This window comes from Salvia hispanica, chromosome 5, assembly GCF_029641045.1.
Source record: "Salvia hispanica isolate PSC_SH4W2 chromosome 5, Shi_PSC_v1, whole genome shotgun sequence".
Lineage (NCBI taxonomy): Eukaryota > Viridiplantae > Streptophyta > Magnoliopsida > Lamiales > Lamiaceae > Salvia > Salvia hispanica.
In genome coordinates this window covers 20,727,269-20,742,819 of record NC_142696.1, presented here as the reverse complement: position 1 = coordinate 20,742,819, position 15,551 = coordinate 20,727,269, and the positions used below count along the sequence as shown (strand labels likewise).

At 34.9% G+C, this 15,551-nt stretch overlaps 1 protein-coding gene across 2 annotated transcripts; it reads left to right on the top strand.

The window, feature by feature from the left end:
* The first annotated feature begins 1,706 nt into the window (after positions 1-1,706).
* PNG1 (peptide-N-glycanase 1) lies at positions 1,707-10,824 on the top strand. Of its 2 annotated transcripts, XM_089059349.1 has the most exons (17): positions 1,707-1,893; positions 1,988-2,041; positions 2,635-2,802; positions 3,276-3,374; positions 3,577-3,663; positions 4,305-4,387; positions 5,210-5,323; positions 5,410-5,464; positions 5,530-5,616; positions 7,044-7,099; positions 7,185-7,244; positions 7,380-7,467; positions 7,564-8,316; positions 8,434-8,494; positions 9,445-9,547; positions 10,294-10,428; positions 10,503-10,824. In XM_089059349.1, exons 1-17 carry the CDS (start codon positions 1,816-1,818, stop codon positions 10,603-10,605), a joined length of 2,184 nt encoding a protein of 727 aa, XP_088915475.1. In that variant the 5' UTR covers positions 1,707-1,815; the 3' UTR covers positions 10,606-10,824. The 2 variants fall into 2 exon arrangements, with proteins under 2 accessions (XP_088915475.1, XP_088915476.1); XM_089059350.1 differs by lacking the exons at positions 1,707-1,893; positions 1,988-2,041 and adding an exon at positions 2,958-3,015 and having other exon boundaries at positions 2,662-2,802.
* The last annotated feature ends 4,727 nt before the right edge of the window (positions 10,825-15,551 follow it).

The window sequence follows — 15,551 nt, the reverse complement described above, 5'->3', positions numbered from 1 at the left end:
ACTTTATTCTCTCTTCATCTCTCTTACTTTTTTCACAATCCATTTAACAACACACTATTCTTAAACTCTTTGCTGAAAAGAAATGTCTCCATTAGCAAGGAAGAGAGTGAGTATCATTTTTTCATTAAGAATGCAGAAAATGAAATGACTCTACTACTATGGAACTGAAGAGTACAACTTGTACCACCATTAAACACTACACTAATACTTCATCCGTCCCACAAGAATATGATCTCTTTCATTTTTAATCTGTCCCACAAGAATATGCTCTTTCAATTTTTGAAAACCCTTTTCCCTCTAATGAGGTGGACCCATTCTTCACTAAGGCCATGTTTGGTTGGCGGGAAATTAAAGTTGGCAAGGAAAATAATTCCTGGGAAAATGAATCCCGGAAATATGATTCCTAGTAACTTTACTCTCTTGTGTTTGGAAAATATCAAGATTTTATATGTATATTTAATTAAAACACCAAACTAAAAATATGCTACTACCTCTATCCCTGAAAATTTGATACATATTACCATTTCGGTCCGTCTCTGAAAATTTGATACACTTCACTTTTACCATTTTTGGTAGTGGACCCCATATTCCACTAACTAATTCCTACTCACATTTTATTATAAAACTAATACTTTAAAAGTAGGACCCACATCCCACCAACTTTTTCAACTCACTTTCCATTACATTTCTTAAAACCCGTGTCGGGTCAAAGTGTAGCAAATTTTGGGGGACGGAGGTAGTACTTATTATTTTTTTGTTTATAGAAAATAATAATATTGTAAAATTTTAAATAAATTATTAATTATAAATAAAAATAATTATTATATTATTATATTTATTATTACGATGGATAGTTTAAATATGGATTATCCATCATAATATATAATAATATAATTATAATTATTGTTACATGAAGTATTATACTCATTTATTATAATAAATATAATAATTATTATATTATAATTTTAATATTTATGAATATTATAATTGAATAAATTTTATAAATTAAAACTGCACTATGACTTTATTGATTAATTATTAATTTATAAATTATTATTATTATTTATTATACAATTTATATTATATAATTATATTTTAATAATTAGTTATTAATAAATTATTAATTACTATTATGAATTATTATAAAATATAGATAATTTTAATTATAGTTATTTATTATAGTGAAATTAAGTAATGATTTATAATTTTAAATTATTTTTAATATATTATTATTATTTAATAATAATAATAATAATAATAATAATAATAATAATAATAATAATAATAATAATAAAACTATACTATATTGTTTAAATATGTAAGAATCCTAAAACTTGGAAAAAGAATATTTAAGAAAAGTTAGGATTTAGAATCCTGTAAAGTTTGTACTAACTTTCTTTGTTCTTGGATTTTGATTACTTTCCCACTTTGATTAAAAATCGAAACAAACACATGAATTTAAAATTTAAAGAATCAGATTACTTTTCCAGATAGAATTTCGACAACCAAACATGCCCTAATAGTACTTTAATTACTCTTTCTTTTTATTTCTCAATTACTTTCCCAATTTTATATTAAAATCTGTATAAAATAAAAAATGCATATTCTTATATTCTTTGGAGACACAGGTAATACTAGTTTACTATTCTTCTAATCTTGCGTCTTACTTTAACAAAATGATTATTGCGTGTTGTGGTAAAGAAAAAGTTAACTCGGAATTTTGGTGTATCGCCTTTATCGTCAACCTGCATTGTACCTGCCTAGGGCTCTGCAAGCATTTAACAGTTGTCCGCCACAAGAAAAGAATCAGTGAAAATGGTGGCACGCAAATTCTTGGTTGAACACGGCGCCTCCTCATTCGACGTCGATTACGACACTGACGATGGCCTCGAAGTTTTCTTCAATTCTCTCTCCTCTTTTTTCGCCCAACTTCTTCCAATTCGCTTTTCTCAGACGATGCTCCTCTCCTTTTCTTATTGCGTTTCAGGTGCTCAAATTCCAGCTTTTCTCTCTCACCTCCATCCCTCCCGATCACCAAAAGGTTCTTTCTTTTTCTTATTTTATCTTTTTTTCCTCAATCGTGTTTGTGCCTTCTCATTCCAGCTTTAAATTATCTTCAATCTTTTATACCATGTTTATGTGTTTATTCAACTTGGTAAGATAACAAATTAGATCGTCTTCGGTTTTCAAGATAAAATGTTTTCAAGATAAAATAATACCAAGATACAATTTAGGGTTGATATGTAAGATTATTTTAGTCATATAAGGTTAGCTATGACTAATTATCCCATGATGGTTGTGGGGTTTAATCTCATGAACCAAACACACTACAAATTTAATCTCGGATACAATCCTGCAAACCGAACACTCCCTTAGTTTATACATTACCCGGCATTTGATCACTTACATTGAAGAAAACCACATTTTACAGTTCATGGTAATGGTATTGCTTGTAATTAATTTTAGATTATCCTAAGCTTTAGGCTCCATGATTTCGTTCATGTTTACTGTAATTTCAAAATTTTGGGCACCATTTCATTTCAGCATTCCATACTTGGACAGACAATGGGCATATTTGTGGGTATCTCAGATAAAGGCCGTGATGAGTTGTCTGATTCTTCTTTCTGTCTATAGATATTGGGAGGTGATGGCAATACTATGGTGTCTGATGATTCTGATCTTGGGTTGATTTCTGATAAGTTGCGGCTTATCTCGATTGACGAGGATGATAACTCAAAGCCAGTGGAAACATCTATACCCGATATCATGTCATCTGATGAAGAATTTGCTCGACGTTTGCAGGTTTTGTTTGTTGATCCTCTCCTGCATATTTGTGTTTTTTGTTATCTGATTTATCAAGTTGAGATCTATTTATGTTATCTTTAGCCTAAACGTAAAGTTCTAGGTTCTAAAATACAGCCTTAACATGACTTAGTTGCTTAGCACCCATATTTCAGATAAGCAGGAAATTCAGCATCTTCAGCATTACCCTTCCAATATATTTTCTGTTGCAAGGTAGAGCATTTACTTGAGAATCTCTTTGTTTTGGTTAGAGATAAACAATAAACGTGTCTGATCTTACAAGAATTTATTTTTCTTTTGTTCTTCTTTATGTTTACTGCGGGATTATTTGCTCTCTCTTTATAGTTTGAGTACACTTAAAATTTTAATTGGAAAGTGATAATAAATTTCATTCTGATGTGATCAACTTACAAAGTTGTTATCTTTTTCTTTTCTGCTGGGAACTTATTAAGGATGTTGTGCCTTTGATTTAGGCTGAAGAAGAAGCATTAATGATGCAACAGTTTGTAACAAGTGAAAACCGAGAGCAAGTTGAGCAGAGAATACGCCCATATATTCATCAAGTCTTGATGGTAATTATGTTCATTGTAAATTGGTTTCTCTTTCTTTTTAGAATTTCTTTCTTTATAAGGTTAAAGTACCTGCATAAAATGATAAAATGGTTGCTTCTTTGGATGGCATTATGGTTAATAAAAGTCATATCTTATATATTTATTGTTCTTTTCCAAAGTGGGCAATATTCTTATTGGTAGATTGGACATGATTCTAATGCAGTATGAAGACCCACAGCGACAAGAGGCTGCACGAAAGACAGTACCTGTGGACAGGCTTGAGGAAAAAGCAGCCGTTGCATTGGCTAGGGTAACAACTCCTATCTTCAACCACCATGTCTATATTGTATAGCATTTACCAAGAAACGGGGAAGGGTTTTGTTTTCTTTTTTAATTCCTCTAGGGTTGGGGTTGAGTGTGGGATGCTATTACAAAGGGTTGTTTATCAAAATGGTTTTTAATACTTACGGTAATACCTTTTGTCCCAACGAAGATGACCCATTGTCCTTTTTGGTCTGCCCCAATGAAGATGATACACTTCTAAAATTTGGTAACACTGCTATTTCTACTTTATGCTCTCTCCACTTAACACAAAATAAAAATCTCATGGCATCCAAGAAAGAGGTCATCTTTGCTGGGATGGAGGGCTTATTTAGTTTTTAAAGGGGGTCATCAATTGAAGCTCAATCGTCATTGGGTTTGTAGGCATGTAGCTTAACTGTACATAGTTACACACTAGGTCTCTATTCCTGAATAGTGGATTGAGGAGTGATGTCTAAAAAGTTCTAGGAATTGCCATTGGTCCATTACTACTGTCAACACAGTTATTGAGGATTGAGGAAATAATGTTTCTTTTATCTTCAGATTGGCCTTAAACATTAGTATTCTTCCTCCTATTATTCTGTTACTGGCTTGATATGCAAAATTCTCATAGTTAGCTACTTTACTTAGGAGGGAAATTTCAAACCAACAAAAGATGAACTTGATCATGGATTCCTGTTGCAGTTGCTCTTCTGGTTTAAGCAGTCATTCAGGTCTATATCCCAATTCTTTATTATTCATGAACAATTGGTTACTAAGAGTCCTGCAAGAAAACAATGTGGCAATTCTATGGTGCATAAACTTGTATATCTCTGGACATAAATATCTTGAAACGAGGTTTCATCTGTTGATCATAATTTCCTCATGTCATTTGGAATTAATGTTTCTAAGAATCGCATATAATCTGTCATACATCTGTTGGTTCAGCTCAACAGTTTGATTGATAAAGGATCGCTATTGAGAAAGGAAATATGGCAAATCGAGTTTTTGTAGGCTCGGTTCTTTGGCTCAAATGATTAATAGTATATAACTCAATGCCGAAGCATGTGATAAAAATAAGAATACTATATTTCATTTTGGAAGTTAATATTTGCAACATAAAGTTCAATTTGTTATTGAATAATTGAATTACCAGCACAAGCTATTAAATTTAGATAGGCTAAAAGAAGAGCTGGAAAAGTGTAAAAATTGATTATTGCCTTCCAATTTGCTAAATGGTAATTGTATTTGGTTTGGTAAACATTATATTAGAAAATCCTTGGCTGACCTTTGTGCATTCTCTCATCTTAGTTTGTTAGCTCATCCCTCTCCATTTTACTTGCAGACAATAGTGATTCACGGCCATTTTATTTAAAATGAAAGTAACTTTTGGCAAAGGGTGATTATTATAATAGAAACCTCATGTTATGCTAGATATTAAATTTTGCCATATCTGATTCTTGTCTTTCTTCATATGATTTTGTACTTCCAAGAAGCTTTAAACTCTATTAACTAATATGCAAAAATTTGTGGTTTTTCTTCATTGATGGCTCTAGGTGGGTGAATTCACCACCTTGTGACAGTTGCAATGGTGAGACAATGAATCAGGGCATGGGAAGTCCAACTAATTCAGAATCACATTATGGAGCATCTCGAGTAGAACTTTACCGGTACTCCCTAATCCCCATGTTAACTTTATAATATTTGAAATCGAACAACAATGTACTTATTTTGGCATTATTTTGGGTAAATGCAGCTGCAAATCTTGCTCAAGTGTAACCCGCTTCCCTAGATACAATGACCCAATTAAGGTATTATACCTCACAAACCTAAGAAGGTTTTGAATCTGGGATTTATTGATAGATTTTTGTTTCAGCTTCTGGAAACAAGAAAGGGACGCTGTGGGGAATGGGCTAATTGCTTCACACTATATTGTCGAGCTTTTGGGTATGAAACTCGGTTGGTAAGTTAAACTTCCATTTCTAAGGAATTCTTGTCCTTTTCATGTAAGTTGTAATTCATGGATTTCTGACCAAGGTCATTTCTTTTCTGTATAAATGATTTCTGGCTCAATGAAATATCTTGAATTGGCTACTATTCAGAATCAGGACATTAAATGATTAAGACTAGGAGTTGCAATATCTATTAGTAGCCAAAAGAAAATTTACCAAAAGACATCAGGCCTCATTTGAGTGTTTTTTACTGGATTTATTTAAAGTAATGATTTGTGCCGGACATAAATTTGTTCATCTGAAGTAATAACTCTAAACATTGTTATTTATGCAAAGAGTCTAATCTGTGACCAGGATTCCCCAAGAATCTCCTTTTGAACTCTCCTCATGTAACTTGTTTGAGGATTTATGTATAGTCTCTGGAAATGGGTTTCAAGCATAATAATTACTCCCTCCGTCCCAGCTAAGATGACACCTTTTTTTTTCACACGTGTTTTGGGAAAATGATAATAAATAGTGCAGAGAGGAAGTTAAGTAAGAGATAGGATAATATAGAGGAGAGTCTCTTCTACATTATTCTCTCTCTTACTTTATTTTCTCTCCACTTAAACTATTTCTTACTATCATTTTTCCAAAACAAGTACGAAAAAGAAATGTGTCATTATAGCTGGGACAGGGACAGGGACAGAGGGAGCAATACTTATATTTTTGGAATAATGAATATTTTACAACTACTTAGTATTCTAAGATGTAATTAATCGAAATATGAGTTTAGGGAAGGTATAACATGGACCTAAATGTTTTTTATATTCAAACCTCTAGAGGACATCTTGTCAAGAAGATTAAAAGCTGGGCACCCTGTATTCTTTTATGCACTAGAAGAAGACATGTTCCTTAAATAGCCAAAATCATTGAACACTTTTTATTGATTGTTTGCCCTATGGTACTGTTAATATTTGGAGTACTAATACAAGAAATTTGACAAAGAATCGTTTTGGAGTAATGTTTCAGGTTCAAATATTTTTTAATTGTTCTTACTGAGCAATGCATGTATGCCGGCAACACAACTAGGTTTACAGAAATCAATAACAAGATCAGAAGTCTGATGAGCTTAGGATTTTTCAAATTGAAAATCTATGTAATTATACCTAGTGAGTGAACAATGTGATAAATTAAATTTGATTCCTCAATATGAAAAGCCAGATATCTATCACCATTAGTTGGCATGAGAAAGCTTTATTTATCACAGATTAGTAGGCTGATATTGGATAATGGACAAAGGACTCTCTAGATAAATCAATATATTGTAACTTTATCAAATCTTAGTGTTTTCAGTTACTGGCATTTTGCATTTGCAAGAACATCGGTATTAGGTAGTAGACTACAACTGCCAGAAGAATTCGCTTTAATGCCATTTTGTACTCTCTTTCATTTCTAGATATTGGACTTAACAGATCATGTTTGGACAGAGTGTTTCTCACCTTATTTGGGAAGGTAGAACTTGTCTCTCGCTGCTGCTTTGAAAGTATAATTTCTGACAGTATAATTCAAGCAATGAAAGGTTTTGTTCAATTATCAGGTGGATGCATCTGGATCCTTGTGAAGGAATATATGACAATCCATTGCTATATGAGAAGGGGTAAATATCTGAATCTGCTACAGTTTCTTTGGAGTTAGATCTGAATAATCTTGGATTATATCCATGCGGTGTAGATCATTTCACTTTCTATTCATAAATGTCACAATTTCTTTGCTCCTGCATTTTCCTCTTAAGGTGGGGAAAGAAGTTGAACTATGTCTTCGCTCTAGCTAGAGATGGAGTTTATGACGTCACTAAACGTTACACAAAAAACTGGCATGAGGTACTGCTGTATCATTCCAATATGTGCATTTTCCTTCCATTTAGAAAATATGAAATACATATCTTTATAAGTTTATTTAGAGACTTTTTAGTGCAGGTTTTGTCTAGACGAGTCATGACAACCGAGCCTGCTCTAGCCAGTATCATATCTGACATCACAAGAGAAAGGCGTAGGAGCTTTAGTTCTGAGAAGCTCATAGAACATCATGAGCGTGACAAGAAGGAAGTAGAAGAAATGGAGAGGAGCTTGTCATTGCAAGATGACATGTCAATCTCACTTCCTGGGAGACAAAGTGGGGATAAAGAATGGCGCGTAGCAAGATCGGAATTTGGTTCTGATGAACATTGTTCCTTGAGCTCCTCATCTTGTCCAGTTCGCAAATGTGTGGATGAGCACGTGACAAAAATTTATGATGCATTTCTTCCTCTCCTCCGTCAATTAGTAGAGGAAGCATCTAATAGTTCTAGAGCAACAGATGTTCTTGATATTATAAGAAAGATTTTAATCAGTCTGAAAAATTCACCTTTTAAAACCAGGAGAACTAAGATAGATGCTGCATCTAACTCACTGCTCAGCAGGATGCTTCCTTCATTAGGTCAACTGTTCGATGCCCTCTCATTGAAGTGGGAACCGGGGGTTGAAGGGGTTTCTGAAATATGCATAGCTTCAGATCCTGTGAAAACATCCTTGGCACTACCTGTTGTTTTCCATGCACTAGATGATTTGATCCAGAATGTACGTGCTTGTAAAGAGTTGAAAAAAGAATCTCTTTCATGGCCACTTCTGAAGTTAAACAGAATATGTTCTGGTTTCATACTTGCAAGTGGTGAGGAACTTCCTTTTGGAATAGTAAGTGGCATTTTTCAACTTGTGCTTTTTAACTAAAGTTTTTATTGAGTTCTAAATTACAAAACAAATTCCTTTCCATGCTCTCAAACTCGATCATCATCATCGGCAATATTTCAGGCTACATCTGCATTTGATGGAACACGCTTGTCAAAGTTTGAAGAACCAAATGGTGCTACAGGTATTCAAGTACTTTCTTAATGTAATTCTGATGGATGGAATCTTGGTTATCCAAGTGTTGTTATTTCAACAACTCTCTGTTCTGTAAATATAATTGTTCTTACATTTTCCCCCCAACCATTAAAAGGGGAAAGAGTGTAATTAATAAGCAAAAGCTGTTTCTATCTCAAAATAAGTAGTACTCCACTTACTTAAGTAATACGGAGTATATAAAAAAGTTTTCTTCATGCTTTGCAGGTATTAATTTCCTGTTTCTCAAATACAAAATAAATATGGAAAATCTAACCTCTATGCTTGTCATTGTAATAGTCATCGATTGGCATGTAAATCTAAACACAGTGTATGATTATTTGTTAATTAGTTAACAGCCATTCTGTAAAACAACTACAAGTTACTTGAAGGAGACATGTCAAACTTCACCATCTATTGTCCAGAATAGATAATTTATATAATGCACTCTCAGGCTCAATATGTGAATGACAAAGGGTATCCTTGTTGCAAATAATTGATGATTGATAAAAAGAAACCACTTCCATGTCTGTTGCGAAGTTTATTTTATTAATTTCATCTCAATAGTAAAAGGGAACTTTCCATAGTTAATGAAAAATAGGAACGTCCTTTTATTTGGGACTTGTTTTTTTTTTTTTTTTTTTTTCATTTTCAAGATGCAGAGTGTCTAGAACTCAGCAAAAGTTCTATCAGCTCAAAATTTAGAAGACTAATGACTACAATAATGGGTTCTATTGTCCTAATATGACAAAAGGCTTAATCAAGCTAATAAAATACAGAGTCTCATTATCTTGATCATTAGATTGATATAAACCATTGGCGTAATATGTTAAAGCTCAATAAATCGTAGAGCCTCGTTATCTTTACCATTATATTGATATAAAAATGATCTTAATTTCATTAACCTTTATGCATCATGTTACACTGACTTTGGTCTTCTAGGCTGTTGGATCATTTATAAGGTATTGGAAAATCGGATGCATGAACTGGTTTCTTATGAATTGATGTCAGCAAATGATGCTCCAGAGAGAGATCCAATGGACTGGTATGACATCTATGAACTTTGTATTTTAAACAAGATCGCATGCCTATAGTTAGAATGTGCTTTCTCTCAGTGCTGCTGTTAACACTAGAAGATGCACCTCAGCAGGTCTTGTAGAGAGATAATTCGCTATGAATGTCTATTAGATAGATATCTTTTATTACAACCTGATTCTTGTGTTAGGCCTTCTCTTTGTTTATTTAATGAAACTTTGTTGGTTTCATGGATGTATAATTCCAAGGGATTTTTGGTGTACTTGTAGACATTTGCATTGGCTGAAAATGTAGTAAACATAAGGGAATATAGTTCTTTGTTATGATGTATGATTGACTACATTATACAACTTGAAGATTACTTTCTTGGAATTAAAAAGTGAATCAGTTTTGTTTGGTTCTTTTTTCTTTTAATTTGTTCCTCCAATCCATCAATAATTTTTTTGTTGATTGCTGATGATTCTTGTGGTGTTTGCACGTTTTGAAATGCATTGAGCAATATTTGTATGGATAAAAGAGTGCAAAAATGTTATATGCTGCTTAAAAATGCATGAATTCATGCATGTGCTTAAACATATGCCAGTGATAATGTAGTGTTCACTCACATGGGTGTACATAATGTTTGGGATATTTATTCTCTTCAAGCTTTAGACAGCATTATATCGCCCTAGGTTATGTGAAATCGGCCTTTTTTGGTGAATCCATGTCAAAATTTCTTGGGAAGAAGTTAAGTGGTTAATCCAATTATACTGATAGGATCCTTGAAGGAAGTGAAGATGGAGGCTCCACTTGGCTCATGTTGGACAAGCAAACCTCCGAGAAGTTTGATAAAAGATTCCAGCGAAAAACATATGAAGTTGGATCACGGTCATTCTTGGCGAATGCCTTCAGGTAGAGTCTCGCTCGTAATCTTGCACCACAAAATCAATATCTGTAATTGAGTCCTGTAATTCATGGTATTGCAGGTTTAGGTTTCTAGCCGTACGAGATGCAAAATCAACTTCTCGGTTTCAAATAGGTAGTATTGATCTCTACGCGAGGACAAACACTGTTCCCAGCATGGAATAGAAATGTAAATGAAGATACGCATGAGCTCTCTGATCAGAGGTTCTATATTTATGATCAGTAAATAAACCAAGATTCCCCCTTGGTGTGTGTAGATCGCTGTATTATAGCAGACAATTGTGGATTTTGTACCTATCAAACTGTAATGTCAATGCCATTGTAATCTGTATGGATATGGGTATTATGAATTTATGATGATGTCAACAAGTATCTGATTCTTCATTGTCTTATAGTACTAATTTGCACACTGATGTATCTTTCCCAGTATTATGTTTCTTGAGTTCACTAATCTTCTTCTCGTGGTAGGCTGAGAGGGGAAGCCTTCTTCCGATTCTCGAAATTTATTACTCCATATTAATTGTGTTTCTTTAAATTTTGGGCAGGGTGGGATATGAGTTGAGTAGAAGTGGGTTGGATGTGACTTCGTTTAAACAAGGATAAACAATGAGAAAATTAGGGGTACTTGCTAAATTTTACTCGTACTTGCGAACGTTAACTGCCTCTTGGGCCATGGATAACAAACTACTCCCTCCGTTCCATAGTAGTAGAAATATTTTTTTTACGGAGATTAAGAAAAATGCATATAATGTATTAAACAAAAGGATAATAAATTAAACAAAAGGATAATAAAGTAGAAGAGGGAAAAACGTAGAGAGAATAAAGTAATAAGAAAAGTAAGAGTGTGAAAATGTGTTAGTTTTTACAAAAAAAAGAAAAGAAATGACTCTATTACTACGAAAGAAATACCTAAAATGCAAAATGAGTCTACTATTATAGAACAGAGGAAGTATTTCGGACAGTGAAAAACGCAAAACTTTTTTACGAGGTGAATTATATTGGCCTGTATGTTTGTGACGAAAGCTGTGATTATAATTTTTGATAATATAATTTCGATAAGGAATATCATACATATAAAATATGAAGAAAAGTTATCAGGAATTTATAATCAATCAATTAATAGAAAATTTATCAGGAATTTTTAATCAATCAATTAAAATTAATTAATTGATATAATAATTGATGTAATCATTGAAGTAAGATTTTTTGTTTAATTTTTAATTAATAATAATGATAATAATAATAAACTAATATCCATAATTTTAAGATTTAATAAGATCTACTTAATACTGCTATATTTATTGCGAAAATACTAATAACAATCATTAATATTCTTGTTTTTTTACATATATATTCATATATTTTTTTAAAATCTAATTATAAAGAGAAACTTTGAAAAATATAAATAATTATGATAAGCATGATTAGAATTAGAGTTGAAATAGAATTAATAGTTGCAAGCTCATCTAAACCGATCCAGGGTTGGGCTGTGTAGGGTTTACAATCTAATTGGAGCTCATTTTAAGCATAGAATCCAGTCCAAGCCCACTTCATTTTACTAGTGCCCAGCCAGTACAGCCTGATTAACAAGTCTAGAAATCTTGACACAAGAATTAAACCTTAGAGCACTCCCAATGGGTCGGCGTTAAATCCGGCGAAAAATCGCCGACTATCGCCGGATTATCGCCGGGCGTTGGGAAGAATTCGGCGATAATTCGGCGTTAATTCTCCCGAATTAACGCCAACTCCCGATAATTCGCCGGATTATCGCCGGATTATCGCCGACCACTGTGGGCGATAATCCGGCGATAAAAATAGTTTTTTTTTTTTTTTAATTTCCCCCCCTATAAATACACACCTTCTCTTCATTCTCTCCCCATCCTCATCCCTTTTCTCTCTTCATTTATTTTCTCTCTCTCCATCTATATTTAATGAATTCTGAATCATCTTCTCATTCTCGGTCCGACGAGGAGATATCTCATTCTTCTTCCGAAGAGGAGGTACCTCCCGCTCCCACCGGATGGGATGTCGCGGGTTTCGCCAACAACCCAGTCAACAACTATATCTCCAGTTTCATACAAAGCGAGCTTGCTTTAATGCAGCAGCCACCCCAACGGCCAATCCGCAGGCGGCGCCGATACATCCACCGCGACCACGCTGGTGGGCACGATCTGCTGTTCGCCGATTATTTTGCTGAGGAACCACGTTATCCGGCAGATGTATTTCGTCGCCGATTCAGAATGCGTCGCTCCCTCTTCCTGCGCATTGTTAATGCGTTGTCCGCGCGTTACCCCGAGTTCCAGCTCCAGCGAGACGCCACAGGGAAGCTCGGTCTATCGCCCCTGCAGAAATGCACTGTTGCCATCCGACAATTGGCATATGGAGGGTCCGCCGACATGTTCGATGAGTATCTGCAATGCGGCGAGACGACTGGCAACGAGTGCCTGAAGAATTTTTGTCAGGGCGTGCGAGAGATATTTGGGGGGCACTACCTTCGCTCGCCGGACGCAGCTGACTGCCAGTTTCTGCTGGATTGGCACTGGAGGACCCACGGCTTTCCGGGGATGCTCGGCAGCATCGACTGTATACACTGGCAGTGGAAGAACTGCCCAACCGCGTGCCGAGGCCAGTTCACTACCGGCTACAAAGGTACGCATCCCACCATCATTCTTGAAGCCGTTGCCGACCAACGGCTTTGGATTTGGCATGCTTATTTTGGTATAGCCGGGTCGAACAACGACCTAAATGTTCTCAATTCGTCGCCCCTTTTCAACGAGCGGATCAACGGGTTAGGCCCCTCCATCGAATTCACGGCCAATGGCAATGTGCATAACATGGGGTACTACCTGGCTGACGGCATCTATCCGCAATGGCCCGTGTTTTTGAAGACGATCAGATGCCCAATCGGAGATAGTAGAAAGTATTTTGCCCGAGCGCAAGAGTCTGCGCGCAAGGATGTGGAGAGGGCGTTTGGGGTGCTCCAAGCACGATTTGCACTGGTAAAGGGCCCGACGCGCTTTTACTACCAGGGGGATATTGCCGACATCATGTATGCGTGCATCATCATGCATAACATGATCATCGAGGATGAACACGAAGGCGTCCTCAACGTCACCAACGACACCAGTGTTGCATCATCGAGTCACGGTGTCTCAACTGAGTCCGAGTCCGCCCGCCGGGGTGTACCGTACAACGAACATGAACGGTTCAAGGCGTTCATGGACATACACCAAAAGGAGGCCCATCGAGCACTACAACACGATATGATCGAAGAATTGTGGGCAAATAGAAACCGTGCCCACCGCCCTTGAATTTTTTTACTTTGAATTTTTTTTTCCGTTCCTGTACTATTTTTTTTTTTCGTCGTTGTAATTTTTTACTCGTGTTTAATACAACGAACTTTATTACTATTATTTGTCTTGTCGTATAAATTAGCTAGCTTTATTATATACAAAAATAAAACAATTAAATTAGTAATGATGTAAAAATGAAATGTTGAGTTAGGGAGAAATAAGGGAGAAATAAGGGAGAAACCATTGGAGCAGTTGGCTAAAAACTGGGAATAAATTTTGGTGCTGATGTGGCGCTGATGTGGCAGGAGTTAGGGAGAAATAAGGGAGTTTTTAGCCGGACCATTGGGAGTGCTCTTAGTCCCGCAAATAGCGGATCCATAAACTAAATATCGTGGAGTCTAACCAGATAATAAATAATTAAAATAATTATTTATATAAATAGTATATATTTTAATTTAAATAATTCGTATCGATAATTATAAAAATAAATATTCACGGCATCACATAAAAATAGACAATTTTGTTGTGTGACCTTTAAAATAGATACCTCTATTTTTAAAATTATTTTTCTCATTTTTTGAGGCGAGTCTCATTTTCTAGTAACAATAATATAGATAATTACTTTTTATTTTTATCTCTCTTTTATTTTACTAATTCATATTAAAATATTTGTGTCGTCTCAGAATGTGTTATTATTATGGGACGGAGGTTGTATAATTTACAATATCCCTAATTTTGAAATTTGAATATGAATAATAAGGTTGAAAGCTTAACTATAAACTAAAATTAGAAGAAATTAAGAAACATTTATTTTATTCTATAATTATTAAATTACATGTTTATTTTAAATAAGTTGATTTTAGATATATAAAATAACACTAACATTAATTGAAATTGTAGATTTGAATATATATTAAATGAACTTCCGAGTACAAATAAAAAAGAAAAGTTCCTAGCCCATTCTACAATTAGATATTTCAAGATATTTAATCTCTTAATCTTAGATAAATTATGCGGTCACGTCTCTTTCTTGACACCATATACTATTATTCATTTAATTCTAGTGAGGAAAGGAAAAACAATAATGACATCACTAAGTTATCTCTTCGGAAAAAAATCGAAAAGCCCTCTTCTGAGTTTAACTTTAACTCCACCTTTTCATGCTCGACTACCGCCTCCCTTGCCACGATGCTGCTGCCGTCGCCGTATTTCATACGTTGCCCTCCCTCACTTCCTTTCTTTCCCTCTGCCGAATCTCATTCACACTGCGTGAGATGGGGTCGGAGATGCGTATGCCGTAGGGTCAGAGGCCGATGAAAGGAGCTTCTCGGCGGCACTCCGGAGCCGGTGGTGGGGTCGGCCGACCCTGCCCGACCTCACCTGGATCCGCCACTGACTCCCGCTGTCCGTGAATAGGAGTCCCGTTTTTCCGTTTTGGCCCATCTACGAATAAGAGTCCCGGTTCATAATTACCATAAATGGTAAAGAGACCCCACATTCACCTAACTCATTTCACTCACATATCATTTAAAATTGATATATATAAGTGAGACTCTTATTCCACTAACTTTCTTCCACCCACTTTCCTTAATTTTTCTTAAAACCCATACCAGAAACAAATGAGACTCCTATTCGCGGATGAAGGGAGTATTATTCTAAGTTTGGTTTTATTATGTGACAAAAGTCGTGCCGGTGTTGTAATTTTTCCAAAGGGCGGACCAACAAATAATCAATCACATATAGTACATCTTCATCGAAATAAATTATGAATGATTAAATTTCAACTAATCAATTGACGAAAAGGAAAAGGAAAAGTAA

Bases quoted from the DNA above. Each gene is read 5' to 3' on its own strand.
- PNG1 (XM_089059349.1), top strand. From the start codon at position 1,816: ATGGTGGCACGCAAATTCTTGGTTGAACACGGCGCCTCCTCATTCGAC. The intron at 5,324-5,409 runs GTACTCCCTAAT...GGGTAAATGCAG, and splicing joins TCTCGAGTAGAACTTTACCG to CTGCAAATCTTGCTCAAGTG. The intron at 9,548-10,293 runs GTATGACATCTA...TTATACTGATAG, and splicing joins GAGAGAGATCCAATGGACTG to GATCCTTGAAGGAAGTGAAG.